We start from the raw sequence: 20,114 nt of genomic DNA, 5'->3' as shown, positions 1-20,114 counted from the left end.
TTAAATAGCCCCCGGAGCCCTGCAGCCGCTACCCCAGGGCTCCAGCAGCAGGGCTCTGGAAGCAATTTAAAGGGCCTGGGGCTCCAGCCAATGCTGGGAGCGCCCCAGGCTCTTTAAATTGCCCCCTGGGGAAGCCGGGCTGCCCCAGTACGGTGCAGCGGCTCTTGCTGGTACGCTGTACCGGGGCGTACAGGCTTACTTTCACCTCTGCCTCTAACAGACTCCAAAGCAAGCCTCACGTTTGTAGCAAGGACTTGTCTCAAGCTGAGTTTTATAAAATTGCATCTGAATGAAAATTTTGACCTTTTTCCCCCCCCTTGTGAAAGCGACACAAACTTGCTCCCTGAGTTTGGTCCTGGAGGCACAGTTTACTCAGCTTCTTTAACTCTTTGAAGAGAGAATGGTTTCTCCCAGGCATTTGTTTGGCTAGCAGTCTGGGAAATGTCAGTGTTCTAAGGGTTAGTAAGTGAACAAATATGTAAGATAACGCAACTTTTTAGGTATAAAAAGGAATGGTTTCTGCCTTCCACTTCAGGCTGCACTAAAAGGCTGTGTGTAACAGTAAGCGAAACAATTATAAGAGGATTAAACCAGACTGAATCATTAAGAGTGAAGGACTCAAAAAAATCTCTCTCATATACAGTCAAACTTCAAACTCCCTGTGTGATCCAGTCTATAATTGTTTATAAAACATTACGTAGATAAAAATATCATCCTAAATCAACTCCCCACACTTTTAATACACACTGGATGTGAGCATACCCTGGGCTACAAGTCAAGGGCTTAGTATTAAGTTATAAAGACCTTTGTAATTTGCCGCTACGTACCTGATCAATTACCTCTCTTCCCAAGTCCCTACTTGGCATTTACAGTTGGCCTGACTTGATCTTAACATAAGGCCCAGGGAGAGTTTGGGGGTGAAGGCAGGGAAGAAAATGGCATGGGCATGCCTTTCTTGGTCAAAAGTTTTTTGAAGGTGGAACTTCCCTTCTGGAGTTCATAGGGAGATAATGCTTGCAACATGCTCTCAAGGCAGCTGGGGGGAGGGGGGGGACCACGGACGGACAACTGTGCCAGGCCTAATTTATTTCAGCTGGTCTATTTTGGATTATCAGCTCTTACCTTAGCTTCCACTACCTTTTTGTTTTCCCCATTCCTCTTATTACTTGTGGGACTGATCCCTATACAGGTCAGGTAATTTGCTTGACTATTAGATTTGTTCTTATGACAAAAACTTTTTCTTTTAAAAAAAAAGAAGAATCCAGCGGAGTATTTTGGCTTTCCTTTAAAAGATTTTTTTTTAAAGTTTGTTTGGTTCACATTCTATGGTGCTTAGATACACCACCACAAATGTCTTACTTCATTCACCCTTTAATAAAACAAGGTATTCAAACTGCTGCTTTTGTATACCTAGATGATTTGAAAAAATTCTGCGGGACTGCAACAGCTCCAAAGTTCCACCTACTGGGTGTGTCCAGGGCCTTGCTCATCACTGTAGCATGTTATAATACACAGAAAAAACCCTTCTAGAATGCATTTGAAAAGGAACTATTGTATATGCAGAGTATCTGCTTAAAGTCTATGAACTTGGCTGCTGTGCATTTTCCTTGAAGCAAGGAGCACGTTACTTAACAATTTTAAGTTGAAATACTATAACTTGTGCAAACTTTTTTTTTTTTTTTTAAAGTTTACAGGAGAGAAGATTCTGCATCCTGACTTACCAACAGCGTTACAGTTACACGGTAGACATCCTTCATCACTTCCAAGGCGATAGAAGTTCTCCCGGCACCTTTCACAGTTGGCACCATCAGTGTTATCCAAGCAGCCAATGCAGTGACCACCATGGCCCGTGGAGCGGTACAGTTCAGCATCAAAGTAACACTCCCGTGACCGCCCATTGCAGTTACAGGCTGTGGGAAAAGGCACAAGGTTAAATCAGTTCATTTCCATAAGAAGATATCCTACTCTCACCTACAATACTAGACCTGCCCCAGAAACAAGGTGTAGAAAGTTAGTCGAAGAGTGATTGGTCTGGGAGAAGATGTACATGATTATTATATCAGAGTGCAATGCAACAAAAACGAAATGAGTTAGAAATTAGTCTGGGGTGAAAAAAAAGCAGATGTCAAAGAGTCAGAGAGGTTCTGTTAGTGTGTGATAGGGATGTAGGTACTGCTGGTACACACAGACTTAATCAGCAAAGACAGATGGAATCTAAACAACTCTGCTCTTGCCATTCCAATCAATGAAAACAGCAGCATGGGCCAGAAGTATTTGTTTTCCTTCCCTCTGCTAGGTGGAAGAAGCTAGTCTTAACAAACGCTCTGTTGAAAAAACACTGCTTTCTACGTATGTCAGAAGGAATACTCGAGTTCCATGCTGCTCCCTTGCCAGCTGGGCTACAGCTTTCCACCCTTCCTGCTGCCTTCCCACACAGTAATGCTGTTTCAGGCATGCAAAACAGTGAGAGACGATAACAGTGACACAAGCCTTCCAGAAAGGCCTGTGAGAAAAGTTTCTTCTCCCTCTCATGCAGAGAGATTTCTATGTCTAGGGAGTGAGGTAGACAAGACATTGGTTTCATTGGGCTATCAACTGAAGTCACAGGACTTATATCAACAGCTGGGACCTTTTAATACTCATACACGGTCAGACAGGAAGAAGGTTCCTGTCTGAAAGTCTTCCACCCTCCACCCCCGTAAGTAAACTACGAGGAGCAATAGCTCCTAACAGAAGACCACACAAATAAACTGGCTTGCTTTTAAGAGAGATACATTAAAACCACTGCACCTCTGCAATAGCCTGGACCGGGATGAAGTCTGAGTATATTCTGGAGATCAAGAACTGACTGCAAAGGGAAGAGGTCACTGAATACTAACTGAACTCTTCAGTTAAAAGGCCACTGCATTCATTAGGACCTGCAGTATACTGCACACCAGAAACAATCCTATTTCTCTATAATTTTGTGGTGTGCAACTACTACATGAAGCAATTCTATTCTCCAGTAGGTGTTCTTCTATAAACACACCCCTTGTTAGAGATCTGTCAGTGATACTGGTGGAGTTCAGATGGGAGTTTCTAGCAATTCTGTGAAGTATTTCTACTGATAAGCACAGGACTCAGCCTTCAGATATCATTCTGCACCCTATTTCCAGAAGCTAAGCAATCTTCTGCTTCATGTTAATGGAGTTCAGAGCTACGTCATTACTGTGTTCATTAAGAACCATGAGACACTTGGGCATATTTCTTTGGGTCCTCCTGAGGAAAAATGGCACAAAAATCTTTGTTAGTGTAAGATAACTTATGCTGAACCAGGATGCCATGCAGGACAGAAAACTATCCATTTTTTTCAGAAAAGAGACTCCCCATGGCTAGGACTCAAATGCATCCCTAAAACAAAGTCCCAACCTCTTTAAACAAGTTGCTGGGTCAGTTCTACTCTAGGTGTGCTCAGCCAATTGCATTTACTATATTTTATACTAGACTGAGGCAGGGACCTAACTTGTTTGCATAGCACCTAACATGATGATACCCAAATCCTTACTGGGCACCCAACCTGGTGCCACAATATAAATAATAAATGGTAACAACACACCTGCATTAATGGGTTCTGTCACATAAGGCCCTTGGGTCCTACATTACATTTCCACTACATTCTTGATAACCAAATGAGGTGTCTATTCAGCTGTAGCTTTGTCTCAAAACAAGAGGGAGACCCTGTGAGTCTGGTCCTTTTCCTCTAGAAGTTTGGGATTTCACTGTGATTGGGTTTTGCTACAAACTTCCACATCATTCAAATGTTTAATGGAAGCTATCCATTATGTGCGGACTGGGTGGTTTCCAAATGTAACAGGCAAGACTTTCAAAAGTGGCTAAGTGACTTACACGCACAAGTCCCAGTGATGAAGGGAGAATTTTCTGTAATATTTTTATAATGTTGATGCGTGCCTCAGTTTCCCCCACACTTTGCCTTGCTACACAGTGGGTGAAAAAGGGGTTAAATCTGCTCTTGGGGCAGAACAGGAGACATGGCTGTTTGTGTCATGTCACTGTCTGGAGTGGAATGAATGTGTCATTAAGGAACTGGCTGGGCCTGCTGAAACTAACCTATATCAGTACAGAATCTGGAAAAAGACAATGGGAAACCCCAATGGCCAAGACATTGACATCTAGCGACCACAACCCAGAGGAAGGAGGTTTTCTCCCACTTCTTGGCAGGGAAGCAGAGCAGGGGCTCCAGCTCGAGAACAATGGACCAAGAGGTGTCAGAATGCAGGGCTAAGAGCTGGCTTTTGGCGGGACTCAGCAGCTCTCACCTTGAACTGATGAAGAGCCAGAGCCAGAAATGGGAGTCCACAGCAGCTTGGCAGACTTTTTGCACTGGCTTGGCCAGGATGGACTATGGCTTAACCTTTGCCTCTCTTTGCTGACCTAAGGACCTTCAGATTCTCTATGCCAGGTGACTAATAAATCCTACTCTGTTTTGCAGAGGCTGCCTGGTGTCACTGCAAATACTCAGAGAGCATTGCGCCCTGAAGGGATACAGCACAAGCCTCCCACAGGAGTCTAGTTTGGCTGAGTTCACTGCAAGGAGCCATGGAGAGACAGGGATCGAAGGTGCCTGAAGGTCCAGTCTTGGAGGCCATGGATGTGCCCCTGTGGAACTGCATGAACCCCTGGGGTTCGGCACACTAAAAAAGGTCACTCCAAGGGGCTGGTTACAGGCTGTGGCATAGACCAGACCCCATGGATCCATGGCAGCTCCAGGGAAAGTCAATGAGACACTTATGCTCCTAAGTCACTTACGTGCTTTTGAAAATCCCACCCATCATGCGCTGTAACTACATGGAGCTGCCATGCAAACACACACAGATATAAAAGTGTTTGCACACTATATAAAATGTGGATTCTAGTGTGGACAGAATTTGACAGAGTAAAGAAGAAATTGGGACTTGCCAGGAAGAAGGGAAAGGGAGAAACTAAATATTAAAAAGACTTTTTGTGCTTGGCTGCCACCTGCCTGATGGTAGAGGTGGTGGAACATACCACAGAAAGATTTTTCTTGTACAAAGCCACTTACACAAACATTCACTGGCACTCTCTGCTGTTGCTCTTCTCCATGGCCGGTCATTGTAGAAGGGAAGGCACTTCTCGCAGTCTTCCCCAAAAGTGTTGTGTTTGCAGTTACATGACAGCTTCCCAAAGTCATTCTTCACACACTCACTTGCATGGCCATTGCACTTGCACCTGCAGAACAGGAGAAATGAATGTATTGACTTCAGACATAATACGTCTTAAGCTCCCCAGGTCCAGGTCACACACACAGCAGGCTGATATCCCAGAGACTGAAGACTCTCAGAAGTCTGGCCACTTTCCTTAAATATGGAAGAACTTTTATGGAAAACTTGACTTAAGTTTTGTGGCAAGGACTACTCTGGTTTCTACGGCAGATCTGAAATTCTGTGGCATATAAAAAAAAATGGAGGCTTTTAAGTCAATTAAATATGAAAATGCCCAACACCACAAGTATTACATCGTGTGAGTTCATTTTTAATATTAACATTAAATCTATTTAGTTTCAATTTTGTCTACTTACAGTTTACAATCAGCAATGGTAATACAGACAAAGTCTAAGATCTAGGAGGGAGTGTTGTGTGGATTTCTAACAGGATAAAGTTCCCATGTTATAGCTATTTACGTTTGACATAAGTGAAACGGCTCTTTCAAGCATTTAGATACAGTTTTGGTTAGGAGTAATTACAGGCTTCATAAAACACATTTTACTGTGCTTCTGCTTTAGCATATCTCAATGTGACTAAGTATAATTAATGTCCTTAAAGCAGTCTAATGATTAAAGCACTATGACAGTACTGAGTATGGCTTTTTATTAGTAATGATTTACTCACCTGCCACCCACAGCAAAATCAGAAATTGCATAATAATAGGACTTGAGAACTTTTGGATCATTGAAAACTTCATCTCCAAAGGTGTTCAGACGATTGAGGGTCACTCGGATGTCAGTAGCCGTCACCCATTCCTAACGGAGATAAAACCCCCACCAAAATGAGACTCAAACCACCAATGCAAAGCTCAAATGCACGATAGCGTTCTCGTCCTTAGCACTAACATTCACATAAAAATAGGGTTGGTGCCAGAAGTCACTCAGGAAGCCCACCCAATATTTTCTCTCTGTCTCCTGAGAGCCTGCCCTAAAACTTCTGCCATTCCCTCTAGGTTTTCTTGCAAACTCCATTCAAATACATTTTCCAAGCTCCTTTACTAACTTTATGTGCTTTCTCCAGTCTTCTCATGCCTTTACTGCTATGTGCTAAGAAGCAGCAGTAAAGAAAATATCTTCAGCAAAGAAAGAACAAGATGCAACTGTGTGCACTTGCAAAACTGCACAAATCTAATGAACAGCAGTTCCCTTGCAAAACAGCCCAGCAAGAAGGGAAAACAAATCTTGTGTATACTAAATTTGCAGCCAAACACCTCTAGACAAAAACGCACAGAGACACACATCTGGGTGGGAGAGGCAGAGGGAGAAAAACAGCATTTTTTTTTTGAAGTATACTCAGAATATACATACAGATGAGGCAAGTATTCAGTTTCTAATATCAATCTATTTTCCTCCATTATCTCTGAAATGCTGGACGGTTCGCTGTATCCATTTGCTAAGCCTACCAGTATATCAGAGATATGGATTTAGTTTCTAATAGGTTTCCACAGTGCACAGATAATAAAGGGCTTCCCTGCCTCTTATCCAATTCCTACCCGCATACCTGTAACACAGCACTGTTGTCAAAATTGTAGGCACTGGGACGCCCCTCCAGTGTTGAAAAAGCCACATTGCCACCTGTGAGCGGAGAGATGTCACTGAACTCATCTGTGCAGAGTGCCTGCTGTTCATCCTCCCCAGTCCGGATAAAGCCTCGGTTTAATTTCTGATACGTGTTCTCACAGGAGCCACTGTAGTACTGGTAAGGCACCCACGGCCCATCTTCCCTGGTACGTTTGTAGATGGCAAAGCTCTCAGGCCGGCTGGTGTGAAACTTCAGGCGCACATATGTGATGTCAAAGGCCTTTCCTGCGGACAAAACAAATCAACCTTGTCGGCATAGTTCACAACAAGTAACACATTATAAAATGTATGACAAAGCCCAGGTGAAAACCTGACCTCTGAGCTCAAACTGGCAGAACACACAAAAAGGCAAGTTCAAGTGTCACCAAAGCAGTTCTGTGATGGACATCAGTTCCATTTGTTTGACAGCTTTGTGTTGCACTTCTAAACATTTATGTAATTTCTATATTCCACTACCTTAAAACTCATGTGACTTCTACACAGGCATACACTGCTAGTTACCGAGGCTGAGCAACATTCACATTTGGTTTTAGGGGGTTTGAAGAACTGCAACAAAATCTAATTTCTCAAGATTAACTATATCTTAATTTTGTAGATCATAAGAATCAGAATGTTTTCTGGTTATGAATCCCAAACTCATCACTGACAAATCCTCCTTAGTCCATAGAGAACAACTGGTTCACAAAACCCATCTCTGTGAAATCTATTAACTCTTAGAACTCAGGAGCTTTGCAGAAAGGGAAAATTTATTTTTACTTAGAAAAGAGGGTGTCAATACTTTCAACATTGTTCCCAGAAGTACGCTCCTGTACAGCACAGGCCACATAAATCAGACAGTTACAAAGCAGTGCATTAGTGCTTCAGTCCTTCAAGACCTTCAAACCTTGCAAGGAATAAGAGGAATTTTTTAAAAATACCTTCATCTGTTCCCTAAAATGGTGGTGATACAGTGTTGAAAGATAACATAGCAACTCATGCCTACAGAAAAGTCTCACTTATAAAGAGATGAGAGTTAATCTGAGTATTAATGGGATATTGTTGCAGAAGTGCGTTATCTATAGATTTCAGAGTAACAGCCGTGTTAGTCTGTATTCGCAAAAAGAAAAGGAGTACTTGTGGCACCTTAAAGCCATCTGATGAAGTGAGCTGTAGCTCACGAAAGCTTATGCACAAATAAATTGGCTTAGTCTCTAAGGTGCCACAAGTTATCTATAGAGTTTTCCAAAAGCTATGCTGTCCCAGCCCAGTATGGAACTCTCTGTATGGTGAGCCACATCACAGTGAGGCATCAGAGTCTAGTGACATAATTGTCTACAGTACAGGTAAGTAGGAGACAGGACTTACTGACTCCTTTGCAACTGAAATAGTTCAGAGTTTAGTGTATTCTGGGGGTACTTTCACATCAGTATGGGCAAGTGTCCTTACAGCACAACAGGATGACAGTGTCCTGCAGATCAGCTGCCTGAGAACATGCGCAGAACTATGATGCAGATTCAAAAAGCCATAGATTTACTGTACAGTGTCTGCCTGTGTCTCATGCAAACAACCTAGACCTACTGTATGTAAGATACAGAACAGGGGTGGGCAAACTTTTTGGCCCGAGGGCCACATCAGGGTTGTGAAACTGTATGGTGGGCCGGGTAGGGAAGGTTGTTCCTCCCCAAACAGCCTGGCTCCTGTCCCTTATCGGCTCCCTCCCACTTCCCGCGCCCTGACTGCCCCCCTCAGAACTCCCAACCCATCCAACCCCCCCCCCCCCGCTCCTTGACCCCTGACTGCCCCCTCCCCCTGGGACCCCTGCCCCTAACCACATCCTGGGACCCCACTCCCTATCCAAACCCCCGCCCCGCTCCCCACCCTCTGACCGCCCCATCCAACCACCCCCTGCTCCCTGTCCCCTGACTACCCCCCCTGCCCCTTATCCAACCCCTCCACCCCCTTACTATGCCGCTCAGAGCAGCAGGAGCTTGCGGCCATGCCACTGCATTCCCTGGCAGGAGCGGCGCGCCAGAACGCTGGTGGCGCAGCGAGCTGAGGCTGCGGGGAAGGGGGGACAGCAGGGATGGGGGGACAGCCTCCCTGACCGAAAGCTCAAGGGCTGGGCAGAACGGTCCCGCGGGTCGTAGTTTGCCCACCTCTGATATAGAAGCTCTGTCACAGTGTGTTTATGAGTCTTGCATATTTAAGAATTACGTTCTAGTTAATCACTCCTCACTCTTTTAGTGTTTGATCTGATACTATTTCCTGTGAATACACAATCAAATGCAAGGCTGGGAATAATACTGTATTAACCTAATAGTGCAGTATACACAAGCATAGTTACAGGGGAGAACAATCTGGCACATACCAAAGACCCCACCACACTTGCTATGCAGTTACAAAACCAGGAGTAACTAGGACGCTTATTGCTATCATGGAATCCTCTTTCACTACTCCGTGACAGCCTTTACTTTAGAATTTGGATCACAGGGCTTGTGTTCATTCAGCTTATCCCCTGGGAAGGACAGAACAAGAGGGAAGTTCCTGGCCAATAAGCTTAGAGTCTCTGAAAAGACTTTTAAAAAAATCAAGAATAATTTAGGGATTTACAAATGAAAGATGCTTCCTCCCCCCCATGACAGTGAACGTAAAATGACCTTCCCACCCCATACTTATCTCCCAACAGGTTTGTGGCAATCAGCAAATAATCCTCCCTAATGGATTCTTTCCAGTGACTGGAACATCCACCCCCATAGAGCACACATGAACCACCCAGGGGATTTACACCCCCAAGAAAATATTTAACTTCTCAACGTTCTGCTACATTCTTTGCTTTGGTCTATGGCATTCCTGCCCTGTATCAAAGATGAAGCACAGATGTTTTGCTTAATGGAATACTCAAAATGGAGAAATACTGCCTGCATTAAGAGCTACAGGGTGTGGAGGTGACAGAACAGAACAATAAGAATCCAGCCTTCGTTCACCCTGTGCCAAGTCAAGGAATTCTGCTGAAACCTCCTACATGAAGAAACATTTTAAACTGCTTCACTTCTCTGGGGCGTCGGGGTGAGAAATCCTTTCTGCACTGGAAATGCAGTCGGGTGCTGGGCTGTTCAGAAACATAAGTACTTCTGTTAACGCAGTTCTAAGGAATTTCAGACAAGCCTTCCAAGGCAACTTCCACCACTCTACAGTGTAACCTTAGAGGACAATAGTTATTATATGCATTTTCGAAGGATTAAGATAGTGTACGTTGGCTGCCTTTCCTTAGCCTGGATTACAAATTGGGGAAAAATGGAGTATATCAGTGGCCTGTCCACAGCTGAAAGCATATTTTCTCTACTACTCAGCCACTAGAGAACTGGCTGCAATATGGGCTTACTTGCCCTGCCAATGTCAATGGGAACATCAACACTGTGAATCTGCGCATAGAAGAGAATGGGTAGTAGCGGAGTAATGGAAGGTTGTTCTTCAGTGCTCTAAACAGTTAAAGCAATATAGTGGGAAGGGACCATTAAAATGCTTCAATCACCTTCCTCACAGGCCTAGTTGGCTATGAGAAAAGTTCCCAGGATGAGGTGTACAGCTGCACAACAGCTGTTATTGTTCCACCTCAGTGGCCAGATTGTGTGCGCACAGTCTCACTAATCAACAAATCCTGGCACTAACTATATGCTGGGTTTTGGATTAACTGCAGACAGACAGCTACCATATAGAAAAATTAAAACTACACACATACTAAAGCATATCAGGGGCTTAGATAGGCACTATTTGTTTTATTTTGGCCACAAATACTCTTGGATGCTCAGTCTATGTCCTCCACATACAACAACCTTTTGCCATCGATACCATCTCTGATATCTCTTGAAAAATATTGTTCAACAAAGCAGCATGTGAGAACCACTGGTCACTTCTTTTGAATGGAAACTCTGGAATGGTTTTAACGGACATCCAAAGCCTTATCTCCATATACAGTTGCACTGATTTAACTTTAGAGATTTTTTTAAATCAAATTTAGTTAAATCAAAATAAGACCTGGTCTACACTTAAAAAGTTAGCGCGACCTAGCTACGTCACTCTGTGAAAAAATTTGTGCTTTGAACGTTGTTTTAGGTTGACCTAACTTTCAGTGTAGATACAGCGAGGTCGATGAAAGAATTCTGTCAACCTAGTGACCGCCTCCCACAGAGATGATTAAATACAGCCACAGGAAAACCCCTTCTGTCAATGTAGGAAGCATCTACACTACGGTGCTACGGCTATGGCAGCTGTAGTGCAGACATAAAACTTAGTGGCCACACAGGGCACTGTACCAGTTTAAGAGTGGCTTATGTCTGTTTAAGCTACACTTAATTTTGTTTAGCATAAAGCTATTGAGTTCAACTGAATCAAAATAAACCTGGTTGAAATGGAAATGAGTTTGTCCTGCCAGCCTTTTTCATCAATTTAACTAAAGTGTTTTGTTTTTGGTTTTTATATCCTCCCACAAGTTAAGCCAGTGCAACTTTCTCACACAGATAAACCTTAACTCTTTAGGCTGCTAGTGACTCCAGAAACGTTTTTTGCTTCTGAAAGTCTGAGTGAGACTGGGCATTTCATAAATGCAGTTCTCATCTCACATTACCCAGCGGGTCCACTGCTGCTGACTGAAGAGAGGCAGATACAGCACTACCCAGAGAATTTGGAGACTCCAGTTTCTAAGGCAAAGTGCCTAAATTAAGGCTTTTTATCAGCATCAATACTGACAAGAGTACACACACAGCAGTAGTTACCGTGGGCAACAGAACCAGCAGGGAAGCTTAAAATATTTGGTCATTTGTTGTCTCTCACATCAATATGCTGCATTTTAAAGTAAGCGCTAAAATAGTGAATTTTAAAGAAAAAGTAATTCAGCATCAGTAGAACTTTTCATGTATGATTACATTTTAAGGAAAGTCAAATTATGGTCTTAAAACACATTGATCTTCTAAGTAATCATGCATATTCTAAAACATGAGCACAACCAATCTACCAGTTTACTGAATTGCAACAATGAAGCTCCATAAAAGGACACGCCCTTAAAAATGGGGAGACACTAGATGCTAAGTCAGATATCGGGGCAGAAGGTGCACTCCATGCTGAGCCAGGCCGACATGCCGGGGGGGCTCCCCCAGGCTGGGTCTGACTGCAGCATCATTGTTTTCTCTATTAGGTACTTCTGAAGATGAAGTTTCATTATTATTTTATATATATATATATATATATATATATATATATATATATATATATATATATATATATATATATATATACATATACATATACATATACATATACATATACATACACACACAACCATGATACAGGATAAAAAAGGAACAAGATTGTGTGGTAGAGGGAAAGCTAAGAAATAAGTGGCTCCATACTGCTTTCTGTGTATAATCTTACAGGGATACAAGCTTTATTTAAAGCCAAAGTGAACCTCCAGTATTCAACTATACAAAATGGTATTATTTAATTGTGGTAGCAACTAGAGGACCCAGTCAGGGACTGAGATTCCATCATGCTAGACTCTGCACACATGCAACAAAAATAACAATTTTTACCCCCATAGAGTTTACAATCTAAATAAACCGTGACCAAGTGCATTAGGAAACGATTGAAAGGCAAATTAACACCTGACTTCTAATTCCTGCTCTGCTACTGATACATTGGTGGCCTTTGGCGGGTCACTTAAACTCTGTCTTTTTTACACTTGATGTCAAAATTTAAACCGTGCTTGTAAAGGCTAGAATCTGTAAGGTTTTGATAATCAGATCCTGATTAAATTGACCTGATTTATTCCCTCTTCAGTGCTAAGTTCCAGAAAGAGGCAGAGGCAGGTTGGGTGTCTATCCTCCTATTTTCTATTAACTTGAATGGATGTTCTATATAAAACTGCTGCCACGACCTGTGCAATCTAGCAATAGTGTAATAATTAACAATGTTATAACTGCACCGTGTAACTTATTAACCTCTTACACAGAGCATATTTGGAATCCTGCTGATACTCAACTTAAAGGAACATCACAATGCCTGGATGTGGAGCTGAGGAAAGGTGTGGTATTGGGTGGAGAAAAGAAGAGAGTTGCTTAAGCATACAAGTAGTCTGTCTCTCTCAGGTTTTCCACTTCTGCTGACAGTTTCTCAAATTCAACCCATCAATTCCAAAAACAGTGCTCATTACAAAAAGAGTGCTTCCAAGTGAATAACTTCAGCAGTCATTTGAGATTTTTTTTTTCTTTGGATTGTTTCTTGACAACAACGAGGACTCCTCGTTGTTTCTGTGGATACAGACTAACATGGCTACCCCTCTGTTTCTTGACAATTACTTTTACAAGATTCCAACAACCGAGTCTGTGAATCCGGCCAGTAGGTCAAAGATGCCCGAAATCCTTCAACGGACCAAAAGGCAACAACGCCAAGATGCATTCCTATTAGGGCTGTTGATTAGTCGCAGTTAACTCACAAGATTAACTCCAAAAAATTAACCATGATTCATCGCACTGTTAGAATAGAATACCAATTGAAATTTATTAAATATCTTTGGATGTAATTTCTACATTTTCAAATATATTGATTTCTATTACAACACAGAATACAAACTGTACAGGGCTCACTTTATATTATTTTTATTATAAATATTTGCACCATAAAAATGATAAACAAAAGAAATAGTATTTTTCAATTCACCTCATAAAAGTACTGTAGTGCACTCTCTTATAGTGAAAGTATAACTTACAAAAGTAGATTTTTTTTCTTACATAACTGCACTCAAAAATCAAACAATGTAAAACTTTAGTGCCTACAAGTCTACTCAGTCCTACTTCTTGTTCAGCCAATTGCTACGACAAACAACTTTGTTTACATTTACGGGAGATACTGCTGACTGCTTCTTATTTACAACATCACCTGAAAGTGAGAACAGACATTCGTTTGGCACTTTTGTAGCCGGCATTGCAAGGTATTTACATGCCAGATATGCTAAACATTCATATGCCCCTTCACGCTTCGGCCACCAATCCAGAGGACATGCTTCCATGCTGATGATGCTCGTTAAAAAAATAATGTGTTAATTAAATTTGTGATTGAAGTCCTTGGGGGAGAACAGTATGTCTCCTGTTCTATTTTACCCACATACTGCCATATATCTCATGTTATAGCAGTCTCGGATGATGACCCAGCACATTTGTTTTAAGAACACTTTCACAACGGATTTGACAAAACAGAAAGAAGGTACCAATGTGAGATTTCTAAGGACAGATACAGCACTTGACCCAAGGTTTAAGAATCTGAAGTGCCTTCCAAAATCTGAGAGTGATGAAGTGTGGAGAATGCTTTCAGAGGTCTTAAAAGAGCAACACTTCAATGTGGAAACTACAGAACCCGAACCACAAAAAAAGAAAACCAACCTTCTGCAAATATTTGTAATAAAAATATATAGAGAGTGAGCACTGACTGTACATTTTGTGTTGTAACTGAAATCAATATACACCTCTACCCTGATATAATGCGACCCTATATAAATACAACGGTAAAGCAGCGCTCTGTGGGGTGGGGCTCCTCGCTCCAGCGGATCAGCGCATCAGCGTGTCTGGCTCTGACACACTGCTCAGAGCAGCGTGTTAAGGGTGCCAGGCCAGGGCCAAGGGGTTGGATAAGGGGCAGAGGGTCTCGGGGGAAGTCAGGGCAGGGCCCCTCCCCTCCCTCAGGGTCTGGGAGGCAGGAGCTGCAAGGGGGGGCACTTTTGGGGGCCCCGCAGGCCCAGAGTGGCCCGGGTGATTAGCGGGTGGGGTGGGGGGGTGGGGGGGCAAGCCCCAGCTGTGTCGCTCAGGGGAGGGGACTTGGGATTCCACCCCCCCGCACTCACCAGCCGTGGTGGAAGCGGAGCAGCCCGGTCCCAGCCCGCTCCACTCCGCCAGCTCCCAGGCACGGCGCTCCGATTCCTGCTGCCAGTGAGTGCGGGACCTTTCCCCGACACGGCTGGGGCCTGGGCAAGGAAAGCAGAGCGGGATGGGTGCGGGGGGCATCCTTTCCCCAACCTCCCCGCACTCACCGGCGGCGGGAAACAGAGCGCCGCAGCTGGGAGCTGGTGGAGTGGAGAGGGCTGGGGCCACGTTGCTCTGCTTCCTGCCACTGCCGGTGAGTGCCCGTCAGGAGACGGGGGTGTGGATAGGGCTCGGGGGCAGTCAGGGGACAGGTGGGCTGGGTAGAGGGTGGGGTCCTGGGGGTGATTAGGGACGGGGGGGATCTCTGGAGGGGGCTGTCAGAGGTCAAGGAGCAGGGGGGCCAAAGCAAGTTCTATATAACACGGTTTCACCTATAACGCGGTAAGATTTTTTGGCTCCTGAGGACCGAGTTATATTGGGGTAGAGGTATATTTGAAAGTATAGAAAACATCCAGAAATATTTAAATAAATGGTATTCTATTATTGTTTAACATCACAATTAATTTTTAATCGTGCAATTAATTGCAATTAATTTTTTTAATAGCTTGACAGCCCTAATTCCTATCCTTCCCAAGCTAAAGCTGCAAACCTGAAAATAAACCTCATCTCACTTAGCTGCAGGCAGAGCCTAATGGGACCGACATGTGAAACTTTCACTACCACCAAAATTAGCAAGGCAAGAAAACCCAGAGCAATTATTCCAGGAATGAAGTGAAATAAAACTAGCAAAAACAAAATGAGACCTATCCAATGAAACTAAAACCTCAGCCAAAATGTTGAGATTGCCTCACGGCTTTGACTTGGATATGTCTAGGACATCACAGGGACAAAGGAAGCCAAGTTTTCTTGTACTATTACATTTCCCTTACACTGAGTAAAAGCTGTATTCAGCCTTCATCAAAAAGATTATTCTGGGGGCAGCAGAGAAGAAAGAAGGAGGAGATATTTGAAAAGAAAACTGAGAATGAAGGAGAGTGGAATTTTGTGTTGAGCTGAAAATCATGAAGAATAAAATGCTCTAGTGAGCTTAGCTCACAGTCCATGTTCCCCAAAAGAAGCATGCAGGGATTTCCCAAAGTAAAACAAATCTGCCATTTGGAACAGCCTGCAGTGTACCACCAGGTTCTCTTTTTCTCCCTCTCTTACTACAAGCAGATTCCTTCCTCCCTTCACTCATGAAGTTTCTTAACAACTGCAAAGCCATCGGCTGCCAGTCCGCAGCAAGTTTCCAGGAAAGAAAGAAATAATAGTTTAAAAATCACACCGGAATTCCACCAAGAATAATTATCAGTCAATAAAGTCGACAATATTAAATATTATGCTTCCAGAAGCACATGTAATATTGATAATTATGCCATAGCACTACAGCATGTTTTGCATGAGACGTGCGAGCGCACGCCTACCCCACTCCTTCGCATTTAAAGACCCCGCCTCACCGGCGGTTACCATAGAGAAGTTGAATAAAGAGCATCATACGGATCTCTGTGTGTTTGTCATTTGGGACCCCATCCGAACCCACTGATCTGAGAATGTAAGTACTAATAATATTATAAAATTTAATAATAATTATTTTCTATCCTATCCTGCCGTATCCCTTACGAGGTAGATAGAGATGATTGAGCACCACACACCTATAGCCAAATAGACAGTCCTCGCTTCCTCCATATCCATATATCGTTTCATACATGCTCTCATTGTTCTTACTTATAGCCTTCCCCTCTTCTAGAATCAAACCTATGTGTTTTTGCCAGGAAGTTCTTGAAATTCCTTGCTTTCTCACGCCAGATCTTTCAAACAGGTAAATCTTATTTTTGATGTTCATTATTCATTCTTTCCATATGTTCAAACCATCTTAACTTTCCAATTATTATCCTGTTTGCAATTTTATTTTAAAATGTATATTATCTTCTTATCCTAGCATTACTTACCCTATTAATCAATCAATCAATGTTCTCCTGCACATATTCCTCAGTAAAACCATTCCCACTGCATTTATTCAGCTTTCATCCTATCATCATAAATTAAGTATATACCCGGGGTAATGGAATTTATATTCATTATTTTTATGCCTAATTTACAGATGGCGAAGCGAGGCCCAATCGACATATTTATCAAGCACAGACATCCAGTTGCTGAACACACAAGTAATTCTGAATCAGATGACGACAATGTAAATGAAACCGAAGTATTGTCAACAAAAAGAATTCATACTAGATTTACTCGGAAATATGACTCCTCATACATTCAGTTCATTTTTGTAGCCACGAATGATGGAGGAGTGCCAAAACCGCAGTGCGTTATTTGTGGCGATGTGTTGGCTAACGACACAATGAAGCCGTCAAAGCTCAAGAGGCATTTAAATACAAAACATAATGAAATTAGTTCAAAGCCAAAAGAGTTGTTTGAAAGAAAGCATGTTGATTTAAAAGGCCATCAGAAACAGATCTTTGAAGTGTGACACATAAATACTTGTACTTTGCGAGCTTCTTATAAAGTAGCACTTCGCGTTGCTAATGCTAAAAAGCCATACACAATTGGTGAAACGCTAAAAGTGATAGGCTGTATTAAAGATGTCTGCATGGAAATGCTGGGCGAGCCGGTGGCAAAGAAAGTGGCTCGGGTGCAACTTTCAAATGACACTATAGTTCAACGAATTCACGATCTGGTTCACTGTATAGAAGATCAGCTCATAGGACAGATTAAATTAGCAATGTACTTTTCTTTGCAGCTTGATGAATGTACAGACGTTGCTAAGATGGCAATTCTGATGGTGTGCGCGCGCTTTGAACATGAGGGTGATTTGAAGGAAGAGTTTTTGTTTTCTGCTTTACTACCAACAAAAACAACTAGTTCTGAAGTGTTCAAGACTGTGAACGACTACTTTGTTAACAAATGTGGGTTGGATTTCAAGTTTTGTGTAGGCATATGTTCTGATGGTGCTGTTGCAATGACAGGACGGCATTCTGGAGTGGTTACTCAGATGAAGATGACGGCATTCTGGAGTGGTTACTCAGATGAAGATCACTTGCACCTGAATGCAAGTCGATGCACTGCTTCCTTCACTGAGAAAGTCTTGCAACAAAAAAAAGCATCAAAAGAACTAAACAGTGTGCTCAGCGAGGTCGTAAAAATTGTGAACCAGGTAAAGGCGAATGCTTTAAATTGGAGACTATTCACTGCATTATGTGATTATATGGGAGCTGATCATAAACAGCTCCTATTGCATGCCGACATACATTGGTTATCGAGGGGAAAAGTCCTGTCAAGAGTATTTGAGCTCTGAAACGAGCTTGCCAAATTTCTTCAGGACAAAAAACCAAATTGGTCACAATTGTTCTAAGATACAGACTGGATAGCCAAGCTGGCTTATTTGGCTGATATCTCTGCCATCTTTAATGATGTCAACACCTCCATGCAGGGAAGGATGGCTTCGTGTCTTACAATGGCAGACAAGATGGATGGACAGAAATGAAAGCTAGAAGCATGGAAGAGTCTAGCGTCAAGAGATTGTTATGACATGTTTCACAAATTAGCGACAATCATCGCTGATGCAGGTGAAGACCTTAATGCTACATCTCTACAACATGTCATCAGTGAACACCTGACGAATTTGGCAGAACGTTTTGAGTTTTACTCTCCAGCAGAAGATCCACAGAAAGGGACTGGATGGATCCGAAATCCGATTATTACATTGAAAGATGACTTAACTGTCACTATGGAGGATAAATTGTTGGAGCTGGCTGCTGACGAAGGATTGAAGATGAGTTTTGAAACTACAACATCACTTGCTTCCTTTTGGATAAAAGTGAAAGCAGAATATCCTGAGCTTACTGAAATTGCTCTGAAAACTCTTCTCCCATTTCCTTCAACATACCTCTGCGAGACTGGCTTCTCAACCATAAGTGTCATTAAGACAAAGTACAGGAATAGTATGGATATTCATTCTCCATTGCGCGTGGCACTGTCCTCAATTGAACCATGACTGGATAAGCTGACAAAGAAGAAGCAGGCTCATCTTTCACATTAGTAAAGGTTAAGGTTTTAACACGCCTATTATTGTTAATAAAATAGCTTATCAATTTGATATTTTAGTATTTTGACATATTTTCAAAATTATTAAGTCTTCAATTTAATGTTACCTGTTCCTTTCAAATCTTTTTTTTAAATTTTTTTAACCTTTACTTTATTCATTATAATTTATTTTATTACTTATATATAATTTTTAATATCATCTTTGTTAGGAGACTTTGCTGGTTTGATTTTTTAATATTTTTTATTTGTATTGTAATACTGTATTATTTGTTTACAAAATAAACAAAATAAAAATGTCTGCCAACTTTTATTATACTCATTATATTGTTTCAGATATAAATTAATATTACTACAAATATTCAAATAATATTTTCTTGGATTGTAAACGAATAATAGTAATTTTATACTATCCGCACAGATGCACAGCCTTTCAGTCAGTCTTCCTCTAAATGGGAAGATCTCCAAGAGTATGCTACACTTGGTATACACACTCCCATTCCAATTAATACAGTGAAGAATGTTAGTTTTTCTGATCTGATGTGCTATGTGCCTATGCAAATACGATAATAATATGGCACAAATATGGGACTGGTCCCTGGCACATTGGAAAAAAATTGCCAGTCCGCCACATCAGATAGTTTGAGAAGCACTGAACTAGACAATGTAAAGACCTAGTTATGAAGTATGCAAATAACCGCCCAGTAGGTACTAAGATGCTTAGTATGTTTATCCACTGGGCTCAGAGGCAACATCTTACGTTTCCCAGTTCCACCCATTATTCAAAGGGAATGTACAGAACATATCCATTATTCTACACACTGAAGAGACCAGGTGAAAAGAAACCATTTATTCCACAAGAACAGTGTAACACTGCTTGTCTTCACCAGAGCATTAGATCATGTTATAACACACACTTGAGCAGTCACGTTAATTAACATGTTGTTAAACAGGACTCTGGAGTCAGTGTACACCGAGGGGCTGGGTTTAACAATGCGTAAACCAGTCCTGGGGAAACCCTGCTGGAACTACAGAGTTTACTGAAGACCAGCTGATGTGATGTTAAGACAACTTCTTCCTCTTTACACTGACTGCAAAGCTGTGTTTAACATGACTCCTCAAGGCTGCATTCTAACACTACCTAATACTCTAGTGAAGTCCTCTCTGTAGCAACTAATTCACATCACACTATTACTATACTGAGAACTTTCAACGATTATCTAGAGAGGTGGAAGGAAGCTTTAACTTCAACTTAAGAAGAAACCACTGTTCTCCTG

General features: G+C 42.1%; 1 protein-coding gene across 1 annotated transcript in view; it reads right to left on the bottom strand.

The window, feature by feature from the left end:
* LAMC1 (laminin subunit gamma 1) overlaps positions 1-20,114 on the bottom strand; it is a 133,567-nt gene that overhangs the window by 26,083 nt on the left and 87,370 nt on the right. Inside the window, exons 2-5 of the mRNA XM_073356621.1 lie at positions 6,783-7,087; positions 5,907-6,037; positions 5,081-5,247; positions 1,722-1,910 (exon numbers count right to left, since the gene is read on the bottom strand). Of these exons, the coding sequence (XP_073212722.1) occupies positions 1,722-1,910; positions 5,081-5,247; positions 5,907-6,037; positions 6,783-7,087 (792 nt within the window). The remainder of the gene's footprint in view (positions 1-1,721; positions 1,911-5,080; positions 5,248-5,906; positions 6,038-6,782; positions 7,088-20,114) is intronic.

This window comes from Lepidochelys kempii, chromosome 8 (assembly GCF_965140265.1).
Source record: "Lepidochelys kempii isolate rLepKem1 chromosome 8, rLepKem1.hap2, whole genome shotgun sequence".
Lineage (NCBI taxonomy): Eukaryota > Metazoa > Chordata > Testudines > Cheloniidae > Lepidochelys > Lepidochelys kempii.
The sequence above is the reverse complement of the archived record's forward strand: the minus strand, read 5'-3'. Positions and strand labels throughout refer to the sequence as shown.